Source organism: Haemaphysalis longicornis, unplaced genomic scaffold (genome assembly GCF_048455015.1).
Source record: "Haemaphysalis longicornis isolate Haplotype H1 unplaced genomic scaffold, Haemaphysalis longicornis Haplotype H1 scaffold_8, whole genome shotgun sequence".
Classification (NCBI taxonomy): Eukaryota; Metazoa; Arthropoda; class Arachnida; order Ixodida; family Ixodidae; genus Haemaphysalis; species Haemaphysalis longicornis.
This window is the reverse complement of record NW_027526445.1, coordinates 109,928,911-109,953,271: the sequence shown is the minus strand read 5'-3', so window position 1 is coordinate 109,953,271 and position 24,361 is coordinate 109,928,911. Positions and strand designations below refer to the sequence as shown.

The 24,361-nt window shown below is 45.1% G+C and overlaps 1 protein-coding gene and 3 non-coding genes across 4 annotated transcripts; 2 read left to right on the top strand and 2 right to left on the bottom strand.

The window, feature by feature from the left end:
* Positions 1-1,859: 1,859 nt before the first annotated feature.
* LOC144150116 (uncharacterized) lies at positions 1,860-13,189 on the bottom strand. The gene is made up of 5 exons (XM_077681940.1): positions 13,035-13,189; positions 8,976-9,114; positions 6,562-6,707; positions 4,801-4,930; positions 1,860-2,586 (listed from the first exon to the last, which is right to left on the bottom strand). The coding sequence occupies exons 1-5, from the start codon at positions 13,066-13,068 to the stop codon at positions 2,346-2,348; spliced, it is 690 nt and encodes a 229-aa protein (XP_077538066.1). The 5' UTR covers positions 13,069-13,189; the 3' UTR covers positions 1,860-2,345.
* A 1,801-nt stretch (positions 13,190-14,990) lies between these two features.
* On the bottom strand, positions 14,991-15,062 carry Trnat-ugu (transfer RNA threonine (anticodon UGU)). The gene has a single exon. It is a non-coding gene; the product is annotated as a tRNA-Thr (tRNA).
* A 523-nt stretch (positions 15,063-15,585) lies between these two features.
* Positions 15,586-15,657, top strand: Trnat-ugu (transfer RNA threonine (anticodon UGU)). The gene has a single exon. It is a non-coding gene; the product is annotated as a tRNA-Thr (tRNA).
* Positions 15,658-16,067: 410 nt separating this feature from the next.
* On the top strand, positions 16,068-16,139 carry Trnat-ugu (transfer RNA threonine (anticodon UGU)). Its single transcript has one exon. It is a non-coding gene; the product is annotated as a tRNA-Thr (tRNA).
* Positions 16,140-24,361: the final 8,222 nt, after the last annotated feature.

Sequence of the window (24,361 nt, the reverse complement as noted above, 5' to 3'; positions counted from 1 at the left end):
TAGCACTAGTACAACCATATTAAGACCTAAACCGGGGTGATGTTTATAGAAAAGAAAGTGAGATATGACAATCACTAGGCGTGTCTGATTCTAAGGAATTTAAACTGTATTGTGTGTAGACGTGATTTTTTATAGGCATAACGGGCAATCAGTCAAGGAAGTTGTGTTCTATTGTTTCCGCAGGTAACAGGTATTGCAGAAAAACGTTTGATGTATATTGTGCTACTTGTGATTCTCATTATCGGAAATCTGCGATTTTTTATACATTTTTAATTTCCATATTTTTTTCTATCTGTATTGCTGGTTGCTATGGCTAAGCACGCATATTTGATTTAAACGTGTCCTCTGTTGTGAACCCCTCGGTTTTGAACTCCAGAGGGTCAAGAGCCCTCGTCAGGCGCTCAATGCCTTTAGGCCCTGCCTCATCAGCAGGCAGTGTAACAGCGTCTGCTGAAAAATAAAGTCTCTTTCGCATTCTTCCTCTTCAATTATGGCGAATCACTGCTCTGCACTTCCGACCGATTTCACGTTGAGTGGAACGGCTTTAATGTTTTTTTTTTCTTCTTGGCGACTACCAAATTATCTTCGTGCTGAGAGCAGATGCTAAGCGCAATGGGCTTGACCCATCGCTAGGTGGAGTACATGCTACAAGACACTAATTGATGTTAGTGTGACTTTATTAAAACGTCAGTAACCCCACCCACTCACTCCGCGCCCTCCTGCCCTCCTCCCAAAATGTCGGTGGTAGGAGCTGCCCTTCGCATTACGTGCACGCTCACGCCAGGTCGTGCTAATGTTGCAAATAGGCTAAAGCTCATCATATTCAGTAAATACGTTATCGTACATCAATTTTGTAAACTTTATGTATGTATAAAACCTCTTTTTGCTGGTGCAGATGCCGGCATTTGCTCGCGCACTTGCTCAAATGAGAATTTGGAATAGAAGCTTGTGTGTTGCAATATCTTGGAATAGAAGGTTCTGTCGTGCAGTGAGTGCGGAGAGAAAGTTACTGCACTTACTATTAAAATTTGGAAAAATGGCTATGGCGGCGGTCGGTACGCCTATCATTTAGGTATCTGAGGTGATACGTTGAAGTACCCTTTTCTGTAATATTTGGACCGTAGAGTGGGGCATGGTCCGGGTGTCTGAATTTACCGTCATAAAGCACCTTTTTTAAACGCGAATATTACTTATGTGTCTTGTTCAGCGCATTTTGAACGTGCGCGAGGTCCGTTGCGGCAAGGAGTAATTTAACGCCAAGGCTTAACAGAAAACAGAAGGAACTCTTGTTTTATCAGGACCTACACAAAGACTGTCATGTTGAAAATGGCCCGCTAAGACGATTGTATCATTATGCGAGTCTCATTTACTTTTCATAATTACTTCAGAGTGAAGTTAGAGACGTTACAGAATTCTCGTCCGTTGTGAACACATGGACATCAACGAGGAGATTATGGTTACAGAAAATGGCTTTAACTGTTGTTGTGTAGCTTTTCCGGAGACTATTATAAGATAAATGGCCGCTAAGCCAGTCTACCGGCACGCCGAACGTATTCATGTTTCATAATATCTACGCATAATTTAGCGCGTACATTAGTTGAAAACACTGTGTCAGGTCTGTGTCGTTTACTAATCAACTTCGCTTGTCTTCCACCTTCACGAAGTGGGAGCGCTCAGTATTCCGTTTTGTTTCGCACAAATACAGCATACGCAAGATTACTGAAAAGCATAATTGGTGTATTCCTAATAACAAAATAATAATCCCGGCTACTCGATGTGTTCAATGCCCACCTGCCCGCCCCCTAGCCCGTTTGCCCGCATCCACACAAGAGAAATATTCAAGCCAGGAAGCCATGAACTTCATTAGTGGTAAAACTTTATTTCTGTACAATATTCACAGTGTCGCGAGAAGTCACTCATTCATGCGAAGGTAGTTTACACTTGTAGCCTTAAGAAGGCTCTTGGCACTCTTGAAAACAACACACACTTATGAAACTACCAGACCAATTCAAAAATAATAGAACTTAACAAATGGTTTTTAAGAAAATCATGGCTTGGAATAAAATTGGCAATACGCCTACTCTTAGTCATTGTGTGACGCCATTCGAAATCGGCTGAAATCTTACGTAAATTTCTTTTAGTAGTGAGTGATTACAGGACTGGGTGAAATGTAAGTGTATCACTATTGAAACTTCTGTGCCATGTCTTGTTGCCGTTTCATTTCGTTGCGGCGACAAGTGTTGCACCACAAGTTTCATCCCCCGCCAGGATTCTTCTCATCCAAAGCAGTCTGAGCATGCCAGGTAATAAAGACATAACGTGAACAGTTCGTCCAGCGTCGTCACTCAACCGAGAGCAGAAGAGACCTTGATGAGTGGAGTAAGGACTGCCTTGAGATTCTTGTCTCCGGGAGTAGAGTCGAACTGGATGTTCTTGCACTTGTCTCCGGAGCGGTAGGCGGTGCATACCGTGCCAAGAAGTTCTCCGGCATACTTCTCGACGATGCCCTCGGCGAACTCGAGCGTCTGGGCGCCGCACTGGCCCTGCACGGCCTTGCGCACGCATGCCTCGAAGATGTTGAACTTGCTGCGGAAGAGAAAAAAGAAAAGCGTCAATACACGTACGGATCAAAAGACCCAGTAAATGCATGGTTGGAAAAGCGCTTTTTTGTAACACAAGGGACAAACGTAAACGCAGTAAATGCACTCGGCGAAGCTCTGATCTTCTATGCGCTATATCGCGCCTCGGGGCAGGCCCGCGGCTTTCTGGACAAAAAAAAAACCACCTGCCGTTAAGCTTATTAATTGTTTTTGAATCAACAACGTTCTTCAGTGTGTGGAGTGACCGGTATCAATGGTTGCTATATGTTTTTCTCATGAGAATTGCCGTAGCTATTCTACTTAGGCAGCTTCGTGTAAGGGAACCGACCGTACTTTTAGGCTATCTTCAGATTCCAAAATCATTTAACAACGCAGTCAGCAAGTGCTTCAATATTTCTATAATGTAGCCACAAAGTACGTCAGCCGAATATCACTGCTATACACCCATCAGGAAAGTTTAAAACCTGACCAAAATATTTCTTTCCCTTTCCCGGTCTCAGCCTTCTTCACGCGCTCGAATGATCCCAATTGTATGGTGTCGTTGGTAATGGATAGCTTCCTTTCAATTGCAGCTATAAACACAGTCAATGGACAGTTTATAAGTAATCTCAATAAAATTTGGAAGGCACATCTACGGCGCCACAAACCACGCAGCTTCGCCCATTGTGGCCGTAACTTCAGTTTTTGCAGTGCAATCCGGCCCGAAGGAAAGAGTGACGTGGGTTATCTGCAACCTGTCAGTGTCCATCTCGACACGATTGGGAAATGACGGGAAAGGTGTTGTGGTCCGCCTTTGTCTCACCACCAGAGTCACAGAACTGTGAACAACAATTGATGTGTTTGATTTCGTTAAATATGCCGAAGTATGACCAGAGCCGCCCAATCGTTATACCGAGGGCTGCCGCAGCCTATTTTAAATCGGCGCTTTAACTGAATATGAAAAACAATATCCGACTTTTCCGTGTACGCTGCGAAACCCCATGCGTATGAACGAATACAGCAGGTTGAATAAGACTTAAAGTAAGCGGAGGTAGATTGGCTGGGTTTATAAAGGACATCAGCACACTCTCGGATCTACCGACAGTGGCAAGTGGAAACGGCACATTGAAGAAGCGAGAAAGACTTCCTCTTGCAGCAAAGATAGCGCAGCGTGCTACTGCGTGATTCAAAGCTCAGGCAACGACGGTGGTCAGGGGCGGCTGCACTGCGGGAGGACAAACTTCACCGTGACAACGGCAAACGCTGTCTCAACTTTGCAGCTTCGCTGGTTAACCATCTGTACGGAGCGCATGCGCACATTTTTATGGTTATTTTTTTCTATGCCTTACGCCATCCGAGCTTGTATTGCCATCTTCAGCAATCTCATTCAGTTGTGTGTTGTGGTATTATGAGAGCCTAAATCGATCTACCTAACCTCGTGAGTGTAGCCCCGTTGAATGTCCATAAAGACGTAGTGCAACTTTCGTTTATGCAGAGGGATGCGTCGTCCGAACAAAAGTGCAAATTCAACAGCAACTTTAATCAATTCCGTAGGTTAATAAGGAAAGCACAGATAAGTTGGAACCAACGAGCTTTTTCCTGGTACTGCCCTACAGACTATACGGACTAGTTTTTGTGATGGTCGGCCGCTTAGGAAGCTGCCGCCCACAAATATAATTCAACACTTCTATTGATACCCCTGGTTTGGTTTGATCAAGCCATTCAAATAATAAAAAATAAAAAAATCACCGACTACATTGCTTTGGTCCTCCTTTATACAGCACTGCGAACGTGGAGTAATGGGCAGTTTTAAACTTTGTTAATATGTTATTGGTGATTTGTGAAGTCACCATTCTTTGTTGACCGGAATAAAGTTTTGCAAATAAGTAAGGTTAATCATAAATTAAAATAAGGTGGCCTGCTGTCGTCATTGTTCCTTGTTCTGGCAGCCTTTATGAACTTTTTTGCTGTAATTTGTTCACGAGATTTGACACAACAGATCTACATATAGGCTGAGGCACGCCGTAGTGGAGGGCTCCGGATTCATTCTGGCCAACTGCGAATCTTTAACGTGCGCTTAAATCTCGACACACAGACGTGTTCACTTTGCACCTCCATCAGAAAAGCTGCAACCGCGGCCGGAATTAAACCCGCGCCCTTGAGATCAGCAGCACAATGATTTAGCCGCTGCGCCACCGCAGACGGTAGCTTGTATACGTACCAGCAGGCTCCACCAATCCTCTGCTTGTTGGGCAGGCGGGCGGCTTGGTCGAGGTCAGCGGTGAGGCCTCGAAGGCACTTGTGGAACCCGGCACCGGCCTTGTTCAGGCACGGAGCGTGCTTCAGGAAGTCTGAGAAAGGAACCATTCCGAGAACACATGATAACCTCGTAATATACTGAAGAAAAATGCGGTGTGAATCCTACGTCTGACCATATTAATCTGAATTGAACTCTAGCTTGAGCAGTACAGCTGTAGCATGTTTGTGGCGTAGATAGTACGAGTATGGTTAATGTTGTATTGTATGAGCATGTATTATACTGGTTACTACAATTGTAGTTTTGCACGGGCAAAGTACAATACGAAATATAAATTATTGTGTTTTCTTGAATGCGTCGCACACATTTTCAACGCTTTTTGTGAAACATCGATATTTGTTTACTGCGCATAGCGGGATAAAATTCTTACCGGGAACAAAGCTGCAAACTGTTTCAGTTGGCATTAGCATCTATGTTAATGAAGCTTTTTTATTTTTTGTTCCGGTCCTGAATAGCCTTTTTTTTAAAGTTCGAGATAAGGAACATATCTACAGTTTTATTAAAGACGTTTACTCAATAGTCAAATAAAACGAAAAAAAAACACACAGTGTTACTTGATGTGCAGAATCCAAATTTCAGTTGACCACAAAGAATACCCTTTTATGAACAGTATGTATTATAGCTTGATTTTAGTTATCAGCAACTGACTATTTGCATATACATGGTGTTGTAGCAGCCCCCACGGCCACCGCGAAGTTATATTGCCGCTGTTTTTTTTCTGTTTCCTTCTTGCTAAAAATTATGAGAAATTTTGGCCCCTTTGGTAGCTATGGTTATGCGGCGTTTTGATCTCGGAATATTAATCTGTTTATTTTCTAAGTCTTTATGTTGTTGGGCGACAGTTGTATACATTCTTTTTTCTTCGGGGAGAGGTTTTGCGACTACACATAACCCATTTGGGAAATATATCAATTCGTAGGGTAAATTAGCGGGGATGTACTATTCTTGCTGGATAACGAATAATCTATCTTGGCGTAACATGAAAATTCAAATCGCCCTATAGCATAACAGCGCTATTACACAGCCGGGAGTCAAAAACAATAAGGTACAAACTGGCACGATGTCAGTATGTGTATAGATAAGCGGTCAGTGCTTCCGGACGCACTTTTTAACCTCTTTGATGCAGTGGTTCCTGTTCTCACAAAACTATAATAGTATTTCGAAAAGTCACACTTCATACGGCAAGCTTCTGCTTTGAGAAACAAGTTACCAATAGACATTTGCACACATGCATAGGGGGTTTCCATACTTTCTTGTCAAAAGATGTAGCTGATAGAGTTCGGACTGCTGGCTTACAACTAATGGGACCGGATGTGACCATCTTTGAGACAAGAGGTCTGAAAACAAGGAAGAAATTTAGTGCTAAACGCTCAGGCGGACATTGCGGACACTGCTTCACTTTTAAACAATTTGCATTGAAAGTTTACCAGGATGACCCAAGATGTTCGCAATGCCTTTCACATTTGCCTTTGGAGTACGGCCTTAGGGTCATAAATTGGTGCAGCAGTATACTAAAGGAGCACTGTTTCCGCAGCACTGAAGACATTGAAAAATTCAAGACCATCACGTAAAGTGTACCTTGTAAGCAACAGTTTTAGGTCTCTTGAATGGGCGCTCCGCGGTACATGCGCGACGGGAACAAAATGCCAGATTTTTTTCACTCACCCTGACTATAGGAGGTAGAAGTCTCGCAACGCCCTTCAATCTCGGCCTTGATGTCGTCGAGGAAAATGCTTCCGATGCCTTGGACGATGCTGTCTGTGCAGTGCTTCATGTGGTCGGCCGCACAGCTCAGCGATTGTTCCTGTTTCCTGCGTTATTACCGGGGCGATAATTGAACTTCCATGTTTGAAATTACATTGCCAACTTGGGAAGTTTGACTTTTTATGGCAGCATTTAAAGCGGGCAAATGCACTGTGTCATGTTGAACTAAACCGTTATTATTCCAGGGCCATTTCTAAAGCAACAAAACAGTGCTCCTGTGCCACATACGATGATCCTCGACATTAACGTTTTGTCCGTACTCCTTCAGCTTTTAGAGAAAATTTAAAGCAGCTTTATCATTTTTGCAGCTCATAAAGGTCGAAGCTGCTGAGATAGTGTCTATTTTGTTTTAAAAAAGTGTTCCATAATCTTGAGCTTGCATCTTCAAATCCCGTAAGAGACTTAAGTGCCCGAGAAAATTTTCTCTCATCAAACTGCTGCCTGTGTAATCGTAAACACCCAGTTGTAAAAAAACGATCGCTCTCTCGACCTTGGCACTGAGCAGTGCATTCTGAGAACTTTCCATTATCAAACCGGTGATCACTAGACAAAATCTAACCTCGTGAACTCATTCTGGCAGCAAGGCTATTCACACACTAAAAGTAAAAATTCCCTTCAGGAGATAAGGGCTACAGAAGTCGACCTTGGCGCAACCGGTTCAAGACGTCAACCTGCTGTTGCCAGCACGCATGGAAATAGAAGGATGACGACCTTTCTGCCAATCTCGTAATATCCCTCTAGTCGCGTTGGTCCAGCTCGATACCGAATCTGCACAAGAGACGAAACAACTCCGCCTTGCGTTCAATTTTTATTCTATCGCTCTGCATAAGGGCACGTACTCGAGCGGAAAGCCTTCGTCCACCTTAAGTCCATCTCCTGACCATTTCACAAACGGGGCTACGATGACAGCCACGAACAGCAGCCATAGTGCGCAAAGTAAGAGGGAAAATTTAACCCTTGTAGTGTAACTGAGGGTGGGATTAGGAGTCTATTTATTTAGTGTCGTCGGGACTACACAACAAACGTCTTCACGCATGTTCTTTATATGTGAATGCGAACCGTTAACTTAGTAACTCATTTTTGCCGCCTCCAACAGCGGGTCATTTGTCACTTATAATAGACGCAGTTTCTAGAAGCTCCAAGATTTTGTGCAGAAAGTTGGCCATTCTTCGTAACCCAAAATATACAGCCGATCACGTCCACTCGCCCTGTGCGAGGCCGAGCTTCTGTGTTCATATTTGTGGGGCTATCCGTTCGTCTATTAATTGTAGCTGCACTCTATAACAATCTCATGGTGCAGCTCCCCACAAGTGCCCGATGAATGCCACTAAAATAACAAGTTTAGCAAATGGTTGTGCGCGATCTGACACAATAAATTGGGCGTTCGCAGTGTCCATTGCGCATTGGTGAATGACGTTCTGCAAAGCCTCGATGCCCCGGTGATTTCGCTTTGCGTCAAATGATATGCACATTGGTGTCACACGCTGTGTGCGCTTTATGTGTGGCATGTGTTGTCACTTAAGTGCTTTGTGGGGAATGTGAAGCACGGGATCATTTTCGCGGGTGAGCGATAAATTCCTGACCTTGGAACGTCATGATAGCATTAGCATAACAAACACGTGTGCACAAAAGAAGCAGTTACACAAAAATCTGATAGATTGTTGACGGGTATTTGCGTGTGCGGGTTCAGCTAGAAAAATATGCTTTTCATTCGTACGTGTGTCACGGTAGCCCCTTGTCGTCGGGTAACAGTCATTACTAGTGTCATAAGAAGTGTCATGGTCATTTACATTTGTCATTGTCATTTCCGTTGTCGTTGTCGTTCCTGCGGTCATCGCTTTATTGACAAATTTTAATAATGCTGTCACCGCTACCGCTCCCCTGTACTCACCAATGTGAGGAACCCAATGAAGAAAACATCAAAAATATATTATTCAAAATGGACAGTGATGTGTCCTTCGATTACCGCTATCGTCACTATGACATTGAGCCGGTGTGAACCTGTTTATGAACACACCTATCGTCATGTTAAATCTTTTTAGCCATTCCTTTGAAAGAAGTGTTACGTCTTGCTATATTTGCAAAGATAATGACATCGCAATAAAATATCAACATATTGAGATAGTGAGAATACCCGTAAAATATTTACAACACAGGAACAATAAGATCGCGTCCAGTGACTTCTTAGATATTCCTAGGTCGAATCTGGGATCTTTTTACATTCCACACACAGTGTATTTAAAGTACAGTAGTTTTCGCGGTACCTTGCCGAACAATACATTCATCGGCAGATTGCAGAAAAAGTCTAAACTCACTTGCAGTACGGCTCGAGTTCCTCCGGGGTCACAGGAACCTTATCGCTGGAGGCGAAGATGAAAAGATCGGCGGCACATGCGTCCAACTTCTTAATGTCGCAGTCAGCCTTTGGGGCGGCCCAGGTGAACCCGACGACGCCTGCGGCGAAGAGAAGAATGAAAAACTTGCAACAAACCGTCGTCATTCCCGCGCTAAGAGCAGCAGAAAAAACACGTATAACATCAATACGCACGGCAATTTTTGTTCGGTATGGTAAGTTTACGTGTTAGCGGAAGACACAGACGCCCAACGACGAAAAACCGCTTAGGGGCGATGCTCCTTACAGGCTCTGGCTCTTGCCGTCTCATGTCGCCGTCGTCTCATATCATCGTTGTATCATGTTGTCACGGTACTAAAACAGCGGGACACTCGTTAACCAACGCCTCTCGCTAGAACGCTTCGTGCTTCAAAACCACGAGACACAGCAAAGCTGTATACCTGTACCCCCAACGTTTTCATCTCTGCGGGCAAAAACGCCGATGTGCCAAGAATGCACGTATACACTGCATGCTTCGCCCCTCCCCAGGTTTTACGTTAGTGGAGAAAACACGGGATTTTTACTTGAGTGCACAAAGACATGCCTACTACACCCTGCACTTCAAAAGCGTATAACAGCAAAAAAAAAGATTTGCGCCCCATTGGTTAAATCTTCTGCGTTTAAACAAGTGGTTTGGTTGGGTCCTCAGTTCTGAAGAGTGTGTTTTATCGTATAAATCTCGACCAAGAGTGTTGCTCCCCTAAACAAAAACTTTAACATGTCTGGATCAAACACAAGACCCACACTAGCTAAAGGACAACCATTTTGCGATGGCGGCTCCTTGTCTTTCAGTGGTTCTCATGTTCGGATGTAGGGCTGCCTGCGTTACTACGCCTGTATTCGAACAACAGTGACAAGGGAAATACAAAACTTATTCCAGAAAAACTGGAAATCTTGTTGGTTGGAGACGAGAGAATGTCCTGTTGCGTTTAAATGGTGTGATGACAGCTCTAATAATGGGGGATTCATAGTACTAGCGAACATTAACACAGTAACAAAGGTACACCAGAGACGGAAAACTGGTTAATGTTAATGGGTTTGTATGATAAATTTCACCCTACGAAGAATTATCAAGTTGCCAACGAACTCGCCCAACTTTCCTGTTTAGTTACTCTAATAAAAAAATAACTGGGTCGGGTCGCTATGTAATCTAAAATGAAGGATACACAGTAGTTTTTCGACTTTCCATTCGTATTCTTGCTTAGCGTGCAACAGTTTTCGCTACATTCAACAACGTGATACAATTGCTTCAAAAACGAGCGATCCGGGAACTGTCCTGAGTACGGACGCAGTACCATTATACGAGCTGTAGAGACTGCTGCCCCACTTGATCGGAGTACTAAAAAGATGACCGGGGGAATGACTCAGACGGGGACAGAAGCCGCAACTAAGAGAGCAATAACAGTACGTGATGGTCATTCCAACAAGTAGCAGGACATTTCGCAACAAGAAATTGCCAAGGCCTTCATATGTGTCCTCTAATTACTGTTTTCTCGGAGTCGGCGTTCCTCGTCGGGCGCGTTTCATAAAGGTCGTTGAATAATGGAATGTCTTTGGCCAGTTGCCCAGATAGACCCACTCATTGAACTTTGTTAAGATAGAGTGGTACACAAAAACAATGTTTCAACATCGGGATTTCGCTTTAATTAAGGAAGGTATATGCTCCAAAGTTCGAAGGACACTGTAGGAAGTACACAAACTCTTAGTGCTGAAACAAAAACGGCGCAAATGTAAATAAGGTACTAATAAGAATAAGTTTCGTACCGAAATTGCCCTACAGTGTCGACTGTTATACATCATAAACAATGATTTCGTTGGAGATGATGGAGCTTATAAATGGAATTTACCTTCTGGAAGGTCATCCAAAAACTTCTTTCTGTGCCAGGCAGGAATTCAGCAGTATTTATCGCCTCATTTAGCAACCAATTATTGGTATTGGGCATAACCCCCACCTGGACGTTGTTATTTTACTTTTTGGGTAAATAGATTCTCGACGGATATCCCGGGTCTCCATCAGGGCCTATCATAAGCTATAGGCGTAAACAACGGCGCTTCGCGTATTTTGGTTGCCCGACTCATCAGATGGCGTCGTTTTTCAAAGACTACGACTGGCGCATTACGATACATGGTTGTTGGCTTGCTCAACTTGGGCAGCTCAGTAATTAAATATATCTGAAATTTAAAAATATCTTTCACTAACGTGCTATTGAAATTCAAGCGGGTCATTCCAAATGAGTTTGCTTCGACGTGACCTTCATCATGGAATTCTTTAAAAATTGCGGTAAAGCGCATTCTAATTACACAGACACCACAGGTTAAAATTATTGCTTTGCGTTTGCTTTGCAAGAACTCATTTAACTGCATGGACTGGCCGAACGCCGCATCTAATGCCGCGGATTTGAGGAATAACGATGAAAGACACGTGATTTTACAAATGAGGAGGTCTCTGCGCTGTGACACCGCACGCTTGAAACACCCATCATTCTCCCAGTCCGTAACGTCAAAAGCCATACGACGTTTGTCGAGTCGAATTTGCGTGTTCAGACGGTATGATTGGTCACCCGGGCGCATTGCAGTAAAACCTACGAAAGGCTAATTTTAATAGTGGACTTGGCTGGATCAGAAACACTAGCTTTTTACGGCGCGGGTGCAATTGACCGATATTGATATTTTTGCTTTTACAATAACCATAATTTCACTAGCCTAGAGTTTACACTAGTGGATTGAATTTACCCGCTTATTGCAGGCGCCGTATCTGAGTCTCCCGGCAAAGGAGAAAGGGTGAAAACGTTGTTTCGCCTTCTAGACACCCGCCTATGTAATGGCTGGATGTTGTTGCGCCGCACAAATTCAGGGACTCGGCCTTCAGTTCCCCGCACACGTGTGTACCCAATGTGAGTCACTGCATGCCAGAGAGAGTAATCTAAGTGAGTTACGTGCCGGCGCATGAAGGAGGCCGGGGAGCACGCAATCACAAGATCTGTGCTGTACGAACAACACACGCGACGATTGGGTGCCAAGAGGAACTTCGCTAAGTGGCCTGGACGAGGTTTTTTTCGTAGCCAGGCCCCGGTTTTCAATTCACTGCCGCAAACACCTCTCGGCTGCGACTTATGTTGGACTGAATAACCGTTCAGCGTTAGAAAAGAAAACAGGACTAAAGCGCTTGCTAACCAAACCCCTGAAGTTTTGAGTCGTTCAGCCGTAGGTCGCTTGTAACACCATAGGATATTTTGGAAGAAATCACTGAGGCTGAGTATCCGAATGTGACGCGCCCATTTAGGTGCGGCGTTGCCGCTGGCGTGTTGAGAATGCACGTTGAATTACACTCTTCCAAATGGGTCCCAACCAAACTGCGTAAGTAACAAAGAGCAATGAGAAATTCAGAGGATGCCTCGGCCCATTCTGTCCCAATCGCGGCGACGCAGTTCGCGAGTCAAGTTAATTATTTGCGCACGACACACGAATACAATTCTTTGTGGGTACTGTCAAGTATATAAAATTGAAGCTGGCATTAAACGTTATTGAAAAGCAAGCGTATAATTCTCCGGCTGCATGGCTATGCAGTCTTTCGGAATGAAATAAACAAAATGAAGAAAATCTGAGATGGCTTAGATGCGGTGCTTTAAGGTGTGATTTGTCATTCATGGTGTTTTGCCTCATTAGCTCTCAACTTCAGTTAGGCAGCTTTTTTCCTCTTGTGAGTGCCACATAACACTACTTAGAACGTTCGCACAGCCCGAGGCATCGATACCACCTAAGGAAACGTAGACGATAGGCTACAAAGACGTTATTTTCAAAGCTCTATTGATTGCACGCCCTGGCGTCTTTTGCCGGGTAATCACATAACGCGACTTAGTTTTCCGGTGAAAATCAGGCGAATTGAAACACAAGGTGGAAACATTAGCACCTCACACCTACGTCGCGCCTCCCCAATCGTCCGCACGTGTTGTGAAGAAGTGAAACTAAACCAGTTACGCACCTATTAAAACGAGGGTAACCCCGATCCGAGACATGACTCCGAGTATACCGGTTGCGCTGGGATCCAAGACTCAATTTCAAAGACACTCAGCAGATCTTCATCAGGAGGAGTTCTTTTTATAGGGCCTCACGGCCGAGTGGCGAAGTGTTCGCGCTCGCCATCACATTGCACGGAAAGGGGCTTAGGGGGAATGGGAGAAGGTTGAGAGAGGCGGGAATGATCGCCGCGAAGGCGAAAGCCATTGCCACTGAAACCTGCCTCGCCGCGGTAGATACCCTTGCTTCCAAGCATTGGGACATTCAAGACCACGGCGCCTGCGTTTAGGTGGCAAGGTCTTCGAGGGGCGGTGAAGGGGAGGGAACGCTGGTTACCAGCGGGGAGGTGTCTTCTACTTCATTTGACAGTGCATTGGCGAGGGGGCATGATTGCTTCAGGCCTCTTTTATTGCTTGTGTTCTTCTGCGGTGGCATAGCTGCTGTTTTGCGACACCACCCGAACCGTTCGTGAAGTATTTTCCTCAAATGCTTGTATTCAGTGTACGGCGCAGCGCGTGCAAAGTTCGTGGAGGAACTTGATCTATCACAGTTGCGTATCTCGCGCCGTACAGCGTTACGTTGCTAGAATCATTTCCAAATGTCGACACTGTGTAATCCGGTGACAACAGTATATGGCATTAATTGCACTGAGTGCATTCAATCTACATTAATAAATGGAATTCTTGAAAGAAATTATAGGATGCAACCACAGGATATGGCTGAATGGAATCGGGAAGCACCTCTCGCCCACCAATAGTCCAGGGCCGTGGCTAAGAGCCGACAACATGTAAACAACAATTACCACTTTGAATTAGCGCTTAATTGTCGTACTTCGAAAAATTACGGGGTTATACGGCGGGCTTTCGATGTTTAACGCATGGTTAGTGGAGTGCGGCTAAGGGAGTCGTTCAAGAGAAATGGCGCGATCCCTTCACGTGAAGCTACGGACTTGTGATACTGCCCCGTCCCGCAGCCACAAGCTTCAGAGCGTCGCCTCTTTCGCAGGCGCAGAGAATGCGTGAACGCGTGCCAACATTTCCCTGCAAGCTATTAAATAGGTCATGCATTATTTCAACAAACCTTATCTTCTCATCTGATCATATTTATCTTTTTTCCGCAATACGCTCTTAAAAGAGTTCGGCGAGTTGCTGTAGTGAAAACATAATGACAGTTAACAAGGCATAGGTTTGGCCGAGTTGGTATATCATACTTGAACGTTCCATGCGCAAACTACACGAAGACGAAGAAAGAAAACGAGAGAATGCGCAACCTTGCAACTAACTTTAGTAGGAAGAAACGCGTTTTTACAAACACCAAATCATCACGTCTCCTTACACTATTTTCCACACGACAGTACTGAGGAACGCGTTCATACTGTTCAGTCATTACAAAGCAACATATTGTCGAAACAGTGCACTCCTTTATCGGTGAGCGTAAGGGAGGGCATGCTCACACAATCGCGACACCTCGTTTTTTCCCTATTAAACGTCTCTCTCTCTCTCTCTCTCTCTCTCTCTCTATATATATATATATATATATATATATATATATATATATATATATATATATATATATATATATATATATATACGATAGAGAAGTCAAACTGAAAAACATAACAACATTTATTCTAACGTTTCGACCGGCCCCGGTCGAAACGTTAGAATAAATGTTGTTATGTTTTTCAGTTTGACTTCTCTATCGTGCAGCTAACCTCATAGCCAGGAACCTTTTCTCTTAACTATGTATATATATATATATATATATATATATATATATATACAGAAAGATAGGTCAGCAGTCTACGACGCCAAAGGAGGCATATGGGGTGTGGTTAGGCTCTTTTTTTTTATTTTTTTTACTACGGTTAGTGAAGTGAACATTTTTTTTTAAATATACAGAAGAAAGAAAGAAAAACACGCGCCCAGAGTGGGGACCGAACCCACGCCTTTCGATTACATGTCGAATGCCTTACCAATTCGGCTATCTGGGCGACTGTGTTCTCCTTCACTTTCTGGGCTATTTATATTTACTAGGAGTGTATCTGACACTTGAGGGTGGTAGCCAGCGCCAATCTGACTACACGGGGCGAAGGGGACCTTCTTTTCAACCCCCGGGGCGTGACTCCAACGTCTACAGCCTGTCATGAGCGGGTAACTGGCGGGAAGCCCTCTTATGCTACCTAGGCATCAAGGCTGCCAGAACCGAAACCCTCGCTAGGCTTTCGCAGAATAATATAGTAAGGAAATGAGGGGCTCGTTGAGGAAATACAGAAAGATAGGTCAGCAGTCTACGACGCCAAAGGAGGCATAGGGGTGTGGATAGGCTCTTTTTTTTTTTTTTTTTTACTACGGTTAGTGAAGGGAACATTTTTTTTTTAAATATACAGAAGAAAGAAAGAAAAACACGCGCCCAGAGTGGGGACCGAACCCACGCCTTTCGATTACATGTCGAATGCCTTACCAATTCGGCCTTACCAAATATAAATAGCCCAGAAAGTGAAGGAGAACACAGTCGCCCAGATAGCCGAATTGGTAAGGCATTCGACATGTAATCGAAAGGCGTGGGTTCGGTCCCCACTCTGGGCGCGTGTTTTTCTTTCTTTCTTCTGTATATTTAAAAAAAATGTTCCCTTCACTAACCGTAGTAAAAAAAAAAAAAAGAGCCTAACCACACCCCTATGCCTCCTTTGGCGTCGTAGACTGCTGACCTATCTTTCTGTATTTCCTCAACGAGCCCCTCATTTCCTTACTATATTATTCTGCGAAAGCCTAGCGAGGGTCTCGGTTCTGGCAGCCTTGATGCCTAGGTAGCATAAGAGGGCTTCCCGCCAGTTACCCGCTCATGACAGGCTGTAGACGTTGGAGTCACGCCCCGGGGATTGAAAAGAAGGTCCCCTTCGCCCCGTGTAGTCAGAGTGGCGCTGGCTACCACCCTCAAGTGTCAGATACACTCCTAGTAAATATAAATAGCCCAGAAAGTGAAGGAGAACACAGTCGCCCAGATAGCCGAATTGGTAAGGCATTCGACATGTAATCGAAAGGCGTGGGTTCGGTCCCCACTCTGGGCGCGTGTTTTTCTTTCTTTCTTCTGTATATTTAAAAAAAATGTTCCCTTCACTAACCGTAGTAAAAAAAAAAGAGCCTAACCACACCCCTATGCCTCCTTTGGCGTCGTAGACTGCTGACCTATCTTTCTGTATTTCCTCAACGAGCCCCTCATTTCCTTACTATATATATATATATATATATATATATATATATATATATATATATATATATATATATATATATATATATATATATATATATATATATACACACGGTGATCAAAGTTAAGTCGACAGGTTTTTTATAAATTAGCCGCTGAGCTGTACGAGAACACCACCTCTGCTGTAAGGTTACGTACCCAGGGGGACACAGATTGAGGTGGTAAATATTGATGTCGGTGGCTTAATTAACTAAAATTGCATAATTAACTTTTTAGTGACTGCAGAAAACCAACATGTTTATATTGAAAAGTTGGGCGCAATCGTGTTTCTACACAGTTTCATTTGGCAGAATTTTTCTAGCGCATCTGTAATTCGAGATATCGAATTGCGAAATTTAATTGCCGTTTGCGTGATTACGCATGCAAGGCGGTGGCAGCCGGCGCAAAGCTCCTCCCTTTCGTGACGTACCTGCTGCGTACGAAGTTTAGTTTGACAACGGGGTGGAGGCATAGGCAAAAGCGATAAGTGGCACACTTATTGCTTTTATCGTCTTGGCTTTTGAAGTCAAAGAACAGCAGTGTGGTGTGACATGCGCAGTGACCTTTACCGGGTTACAGCTGGGAGCGGAAGATAATTTTACGGTACATTTTCAGTGCGGTTTGAAACCGCTGTGGGAAATTATCTTGTCAGAGTGTTAGCTTCTTGACCGTGGCCTGATGCTTTATTAGCGCTGCCCGTCGAACGACAATCAAGAAAAGCGTTGAGACCCGCTATGTTGCAATGGCTGCTTCCACCGGCACAAGGTATTCAACAGAAACAAAAGTTGACGTGGTACTTGCAATGGCCAAGACGGATGGAAACGCCCTGTTAGCGGCGCGGCTGTACGGGGCTCGGTACCCACACCGTCCACTTCCGTCTAGGTCAACGTTTATAACCACGTTCCGGCGATTTTGCACAACAGGCTCTGTCCACCGTCAGCGTCAGAAGAGTGACACCGTCATCAATGAAGATTTCGAAATTGATGTTCTCGCGTGTGTAACGTCTATGCCAGAAATCAGCATCCGACAGATTGCCAACGAGTCAGGACGCAGCTTCGGAACAGTCGCAAGAGTGCTAAAAAAGCATGGGTTGCATCCGTACCATGTTTGCCTTCACCAGGACCTAAGTGAGGCAGACTTCGAAAGGCGGCTGGACTTCTGCAATTGGGGCCTCATCAAAATTGAAGAAGAGAGTGACTTCCTACAAAGAGTAATGTGGACAGACGAGGCTCGGTTTTGCCGGAATGGCACCGTAAATGTTCACAACGCCCATTATTGGTCACAACAGAACCCACACTGGCTGCGACAACACAAGCACCAAGTTCGCTGGAGTGTGAATGTGTGGTGTGGCATACTAGGAGACAGGATTATTGGACCCTACTTTTTTGAGGGCAACCTCGACAGCAAAAAGTACACCCAAGAAATTCTTAGTATTGTCGTCGACAACTTTGCCTGCGATCTTTCCTTAAATGACTTGCGAAAGGTATGGTTCCAGCATGACGGAGCTCCACCGCATTTCTCCACCTCTGCAAAAAGATGGTTGGACCGCCATTTTTCAGGACAGTGGATTGGGCGCGGAGGAGCGATGTTTTGGCCACCAAGATCCCCTGACCTTTCTCCGCTCGACTTTTTTCTTTGGGGCTACGTGAAAGATCAAGTGTTCGCAACGGAGCCAATTGACATCAACGATATGAAGAACAGGATAACATCTGCCTGTGCGAGCATCCGACCAGAAGTACTGCGCAGAGTTGCCCAGTCAGTGCGAGAGCGGTTTATGTTTTGCATTGCTGTCGAAGGGAAGCACTTCGAGCATTATTTAAAGCACTGATACATTAATAGGTTTCCATAAAGACCCGGCAGTGGTGGGTGAGAACAACGACTTTTAAATAGTGCTACACCAATATTAGCTGGCCACTTCGATGACGCGAATAGTTGATCGACAAAAAAAAACTACGACGTAATTTTGTCTCGGGCTGTCAGCTGGACTCATTAGCGCTGGAACAACTACTGTAAATAGCTCATGTAAATAGTTTATTGCTCATCCGCCTCTTCATTCTTGTCCCAATGCCACAGCAAAGAATTCATTAGCGTAGGCAATACCTTTGTTTATTTCAATAAAGATTTCAATGTTGCGAATTGAACACTGAATTTATTTTGCCTATCCCAAGTTAGCGATGTGACCGCTCATCTAGATACCATCACGCATGCGCAAAGCCTCCTCCTTCTCCCCCACACCGCCTTCAGCGCTGGATCCCTTATCTCGGTATTGCAGTTGCTACCATCAAGACATGCCGATCGGTTCCGTGTTTTTGATAGCGGTTCGAAGAACTGCAGCTTGCGATTACGCAAGCGGTGTCAGTTATCACATTTGCCTATGCCTCCACCCCGTCGTCAAACTAAACTTCGTACGCAGCAGGTACGTCACGAAAGGGAGGAGCTTTGCGCCGGCTGCCACCGCCTTGCATGCGTAATCACGCAAACAGCAATTAAATTTCGCAATTCGATATCTCGAATTACAGATGCGCTAGAAAAATTCTGCCAAATGAAACTGTGTAGAAACACCATTGCGCCCAACTTTTCAATATAAACATGTCGGTTTACTGCAGTCACTAAAAAGTTATTATGCAATTTTAGTTAATTAAGCCACCGACATCAATATTTATCACGTCATTCTGTGTCCCCCTGGGCGCGTAGCCTTACAGCAGAGGTGGTCTTCACGTACAACTAAGCATCTAATTTTTAAAAAACCTGTCGACTTAACTTTGATCACCCTGTATATATATATATCAGGACTCACCACAGCCCTTCCTCAATTTGAATGCCGACCGTGTTTAGCAGCTTGTAGCGTAGAAATTCTATCCGTCATTTCAGAGGAAATTACAGAAGGCGATGTCGTGGCCGTCCCGACTGCTCGATTTCTTCCTCATGAGATTGCCATGCCAACTTGTCTTGTTCAATTGGAAAATGGATCAGTAGCACTCGCCGCAGTCAATACTACTAATGAGCCCATTCTACTGCACCGAGGGACCACTACCGCTTCGGTAGTCGACAGTAACCTTGAGTCCGTCTTTTATGGTGGCACGAAGTCCTCAAAAGAGCCCTTGTTTGGTTCACCTCCCGATCTATCAGCTCTTGCTAGCACCGTCAGTTCCGAGCTAACGTCTGATCAAACAAAGCTACTCCTCGACGTTTTCAGAAAGCACTACACCTCGTTTGAGGTGTATGCAGCCGGCCTCACACAGACAACTGCAACACAGAATAGAATCGAAACAGACGGTTGCACTGTAGTTCGCCGACGACCGTACCATGTGTCCTCGTCCGAACGGAAAATAATAGAAGACAATTTGGCTGATATGCTAAAAAAAATTTATTCCACCGTCGACGACTTACGGTATTATGGACACTGTGCTCCGCGGCTTCAAATGGAAATTGTGTTCGTGTTATCCAGATGAAGTTGTGATTTTTTCGTCCGCGTTGTGCCAACATTTCCTGCACGTAGGTCAAGTATTGACGTGCCTTCCTGATGCAGGACTTCAATTAAGTACCACGAAATGTCGCATCGCCAGTAAGAGCATCAAAGTGCTGCGACACGTCGTTGCCAAATATGGGATTCGTCCGGACCCCAAGACAGCCGCTGTTGTCAACTTTCCTCGGCCAATTACTCAGAAAGACCTGAGAAGCCTCTTTCGCTTGGCATCCTATTTCCGCCGTTTTATCCGCAACTTTGACACCATAGCTTATCCTCTGCGTCAGCTTTACGCACCAACGTCTCTTTCACCTGAACGGATGAGTGCCAACAAGCTTTTCAAACCCTCACAGTCGGTCTTACATCTGACGCTGTCCTGCATCGTTCCGACGAAACGGCACCTACAATACCGATGCAAGCGGGTGCGGCTACATTCGAATTCCCAGCTTCGGCAATGAGTAATCTCGTGCGCTAGTCGTTCGCTGACACCCGCTTCGAAAATTGCACTATCACGGAACAAGAATGTCTTAATGTTGTCTGGTCTATTAAGAAGTTCCGCCCATACCTGTAAGGTCGACATTTCACCATTGTCACCGAACACCGCACCCTATGTTGGCTATAAACGCTAAAAAATTGTTTGCGGGTTAAAACCGGTATGTCTTGCTTTTGTAGCAGTATGATTTTACGATTACGTGGAGGTCCGGCAGAAAGCATTAGGATGCTGACGCGCTTTCGCGTTTTCCGTTATCATTCTCAACGCCCCTACCTCCTCGGAGTACCGGCAGACAAGCTTGCCATTAGCACCCCTCAACTATGCTTCAGTGCTTGAATTTTCTGAACTGCCAACGCTGCTGCGGGAAGTTACCTAGTGCCGGACTTTGATTGACCGACTCAATGGATCTGCTCAGCCGCCGCACAGCCTGTTGCGACGTCAACTTCGCCTCTTTAATCTTATTGATGGCGTGCTATACCGCGCAAATCATCATACCGCCGGTTATGGCTGAGAACCTGTCGTTCCCCGTCGACTCCTTCTTCGCATACTTGAAGCACTGCATGATGACGCCACTGCTGGTCATCTTGGCTTTGAAAAAAACTTGCGATCGTGTTCGCAGTCACTTTTTCTGGCCAGGCCTGTCCATTAAAGCTGCCAAGTACGTGGCCTCCTGCCCTTCTTGCCAGAACCGAAAACGATCTACCACACCCCCGGCCAGTATCCTTCAACCACCTTCGGGCCCTTCTGCTCCATTTGAAGCAGTAGGCATGGGTTTGCACAGGCCTTTGCCGTCAACGGCACATGGCTGCCGTTGGAATATAACCGCTGTAGACCATTTGACTGGACATGTGGAGACCTCTGCACTCCGATCTGGTTGTACTGAAAAGGTTGGTGACTTCGTGTTTTGCAACATCATCCTGTGGCGTGAGGCGCGTCGAGCTCTGTTGAACGACCGTGTTACATAGTACCTTTCTTTAGCGCATTCTCCCTGAAGTTCTTCGAGCTGCCAATACTGTCCACAAAACCTGTTCCAGTTACCATCCACAAACAAATGGCATCACCGAACGTCTCCATCGCACTCTGTCCGATATGATATCTATGTACATCAACCGGGACCACAGCAATTGTAACGTCAATCTACCATTCCTCACTTTCGCATATAACTCTGCAGTTCAGCGCACCACCGACTACTCTGCTTTTCTTTCTGGTTTTTGGCCGTCTGCCCTCTTTTGCCATAGATGCAATTTTTTGTCTGCTTCGGTTTGTGTTAGTTCGCCGTTTCATGAACAGTTAGCTTTGCGCATAGCGCACTGCCGACGCATGGCCCGAGACCGCACGGAATCTAGTCAGCAAAACGGAAGGCGCGGTATGATACAACCCATCGCTCCATCCAGTTGTCTGAACGCGACGAGGTGCTCCAATGGACGCCAGAAGCACGCCGGGACTTTGCGAAAAGTTCCTCTACCATTACATTGGTCCCTAGGTTGTCATCCGACAGACTTCTCCCGTCAATTATTGTGTCACCCCAGTGGATATTTTATTCGATCGTAGGCGTCGTTGAACAGAGATCGTCCATGTATCCCACTTAAAACCATTTCAAGGTCAACGTCAACAGCTGTAATCCTGCCTGGCCAGGCGGCCGCCTTCAACCGAGGGGGAAACATGTGAGCATAGGGACGGTATTGCGGGACATTATACCCGTACGCATCATCACCATCATCACTTGCAGTGTGGACACCAAGGGCTGTGTTTCCCGCGGTTTCTCATAGCCATGCACCCATCGCTATTATCATCTGCAAATGATCATCATCATCTCCTCGCTCCGACTGCTGACGAAGATCTGGGCAAGGCGACCGGATAAAGGTGTTGCGAAACGCCGTTTCTCAAGATATATACATATATACAGAAAGAAATGCCGACAGTCTACAACGCCAAAAAAGGCATAGGGGAATGGTCTAACCATTCCCCTATGCCTTCTTTGGCGTTGTAGACTGCCGGCATTTCTTTCTGTATTTCCTAACGAGCCCCTCATTTCCAAACCCTATATATATATATATATATATATATATATATATATATATATCATCATCACCAGCCTATCTACGCCCACTGCAGGGCAAAGGCCTCTCCCATTATTCTCCAATTGCCTCGGTCCTGTGCCAACTGTGACCAATTTATCCCCGCAAACTTCTTTATCTCATCCACCCATCTAACTTTCTGCCGCCCCCTGCAGCGCTTGCCTTCTCTAGGGATCCACTCTGTTACCCTTAATGACCAGCGGTTATCTTGCCTTCGCATTACATGTCCTGCCCATGTCCATTTCTTCTTCTTAATTTCTACTAATATGTCTTTAACACCAGTTTGCTCCCTGACCCACTCCGCTCTCTTCCTGTCCCTTAATGTTACACCTATCATTTTCCGCTCCATTGCCCGCTGAGTCGTTCTCAATTTAAGTTGAACCCTCTTAGTGAGCCTCCAAGTTTCTGCCCCGTAGGTGAGTACCGGTAAGATGCAGCTGTCATACACTTTCTTCTTCAGCGACAATGGTAGGCTGCTATTCATTATCTGAGAATGTCTGCCATATGCACCCCACCCCATTCTGATCCTTCTAATTATTTCCGCCTCATGGTTGGGATCTGGGGTCACAACTTGGCCTAAGTAGATATATTCGCTTACCACTTCCACTGCCTCGCCACCTATCTCAAACTGCTGTGCTTTCCCGAGGTTATGGATCATTACGTTAGTTTTCTGCATATTAATTTTCAGGCCCACGGTTCTACTCTGTTCGCCCAGTGCGGAAAGCATGCTTTGCAATTCGTCCCCCGAGTTTCTTAGCAAGGCAACGTCATCAGCAAATCTGAGGTTACTGAGGTATTCTCCATTAACCCTTACTCCCACCTGTTCCCAAACCAACGTTCTGAATACTTCTTGTAAACATGCTGTGAATAGCATTGGAGAGATTGTGTCTCCTTGTCTGACACCCTTGCTTATAGGTATTTTACTGCTCTCCCTATAGAGGATGATCGTAGCTGTAGACCCATTGTAGATATCCTCTAGTATTCTTACATAATGCCCATCTACCCCCTGGTTCCGTAATGCCTGAATGACTGCTAGGGTTTCGACCGAGTCAAATGCTTTCTCATAATCTATGAAGGCTATATATAGGGGTTCAGTATACTCAGCGCACTTCTCTATCACCTGATTGATCGTGTGAATATGGTCCATTGTTGAATAACCTTTACGGAACCCTGCTTGTTCTTTAGGTTGACTGAAATCTAAGGTTGCAGAAATTCGGTTAGCGATTACCTTGGTAAATACCTTGTAGACGACTGACAGTAAGCTGATCGGCCGGTAATTTTTCAAGTCCTTCATGTCGCCTTTCTTATGAATTAGGATCATGTTCGCGTTCTTCCAAGATTCCGGTACCATTGCGGTCATTAGGCATTGCGTATACAGGTTTGCCAGTTTTTCAAGGACAATTTCTCCGCCATCCTTCAAGAGGTCTGCTGTTATCTGATCCTCACCAGGTGATTTGCCCCCTTTCATTTCTTTCAAAGCCTTCCTTACTTCTTCGGTCGTTACTGGTGGGATGTCTATCTCCTGTGAACTACTGTCTCGTTCGGCATTATCCTGTATGTCCTGGCTACTGTACAGATCCCTATAGAACTCCTCGGCCACTGTGACTATTTTATCCCTATTTGTGATGACATTGCCTTGCTTATCCTTAAGTGCATACATCTGATTTTTCCCCACGCCGAGACGTCGCTTCACGGATTTCAGGCTACCTCCGTTCTTTACAGCGTATTCGATCCTCTCCATATTATACTTCCGTATGTCAGCTGTCTTACGCTTATTGATTAGCTTGGAGAGCTCCGCTAGTTCTATTCTGTCAGCTGCGGTGGAGATTCTCATGGTTTGCCGTTTCCTGATTAGATCTTTCGTCTCCTGTGAAAGTTTACCAGTATCCTGTCTAGCCGTAGTGCCCCCGACTTCTACTGCACACTCCGTAATAATGCGTGTAAGGTTGTCGCTGGCTTCCTGCGTCGTAAACTCGGCTTCCTTGTTAAGAGCGGAATATCGGTTC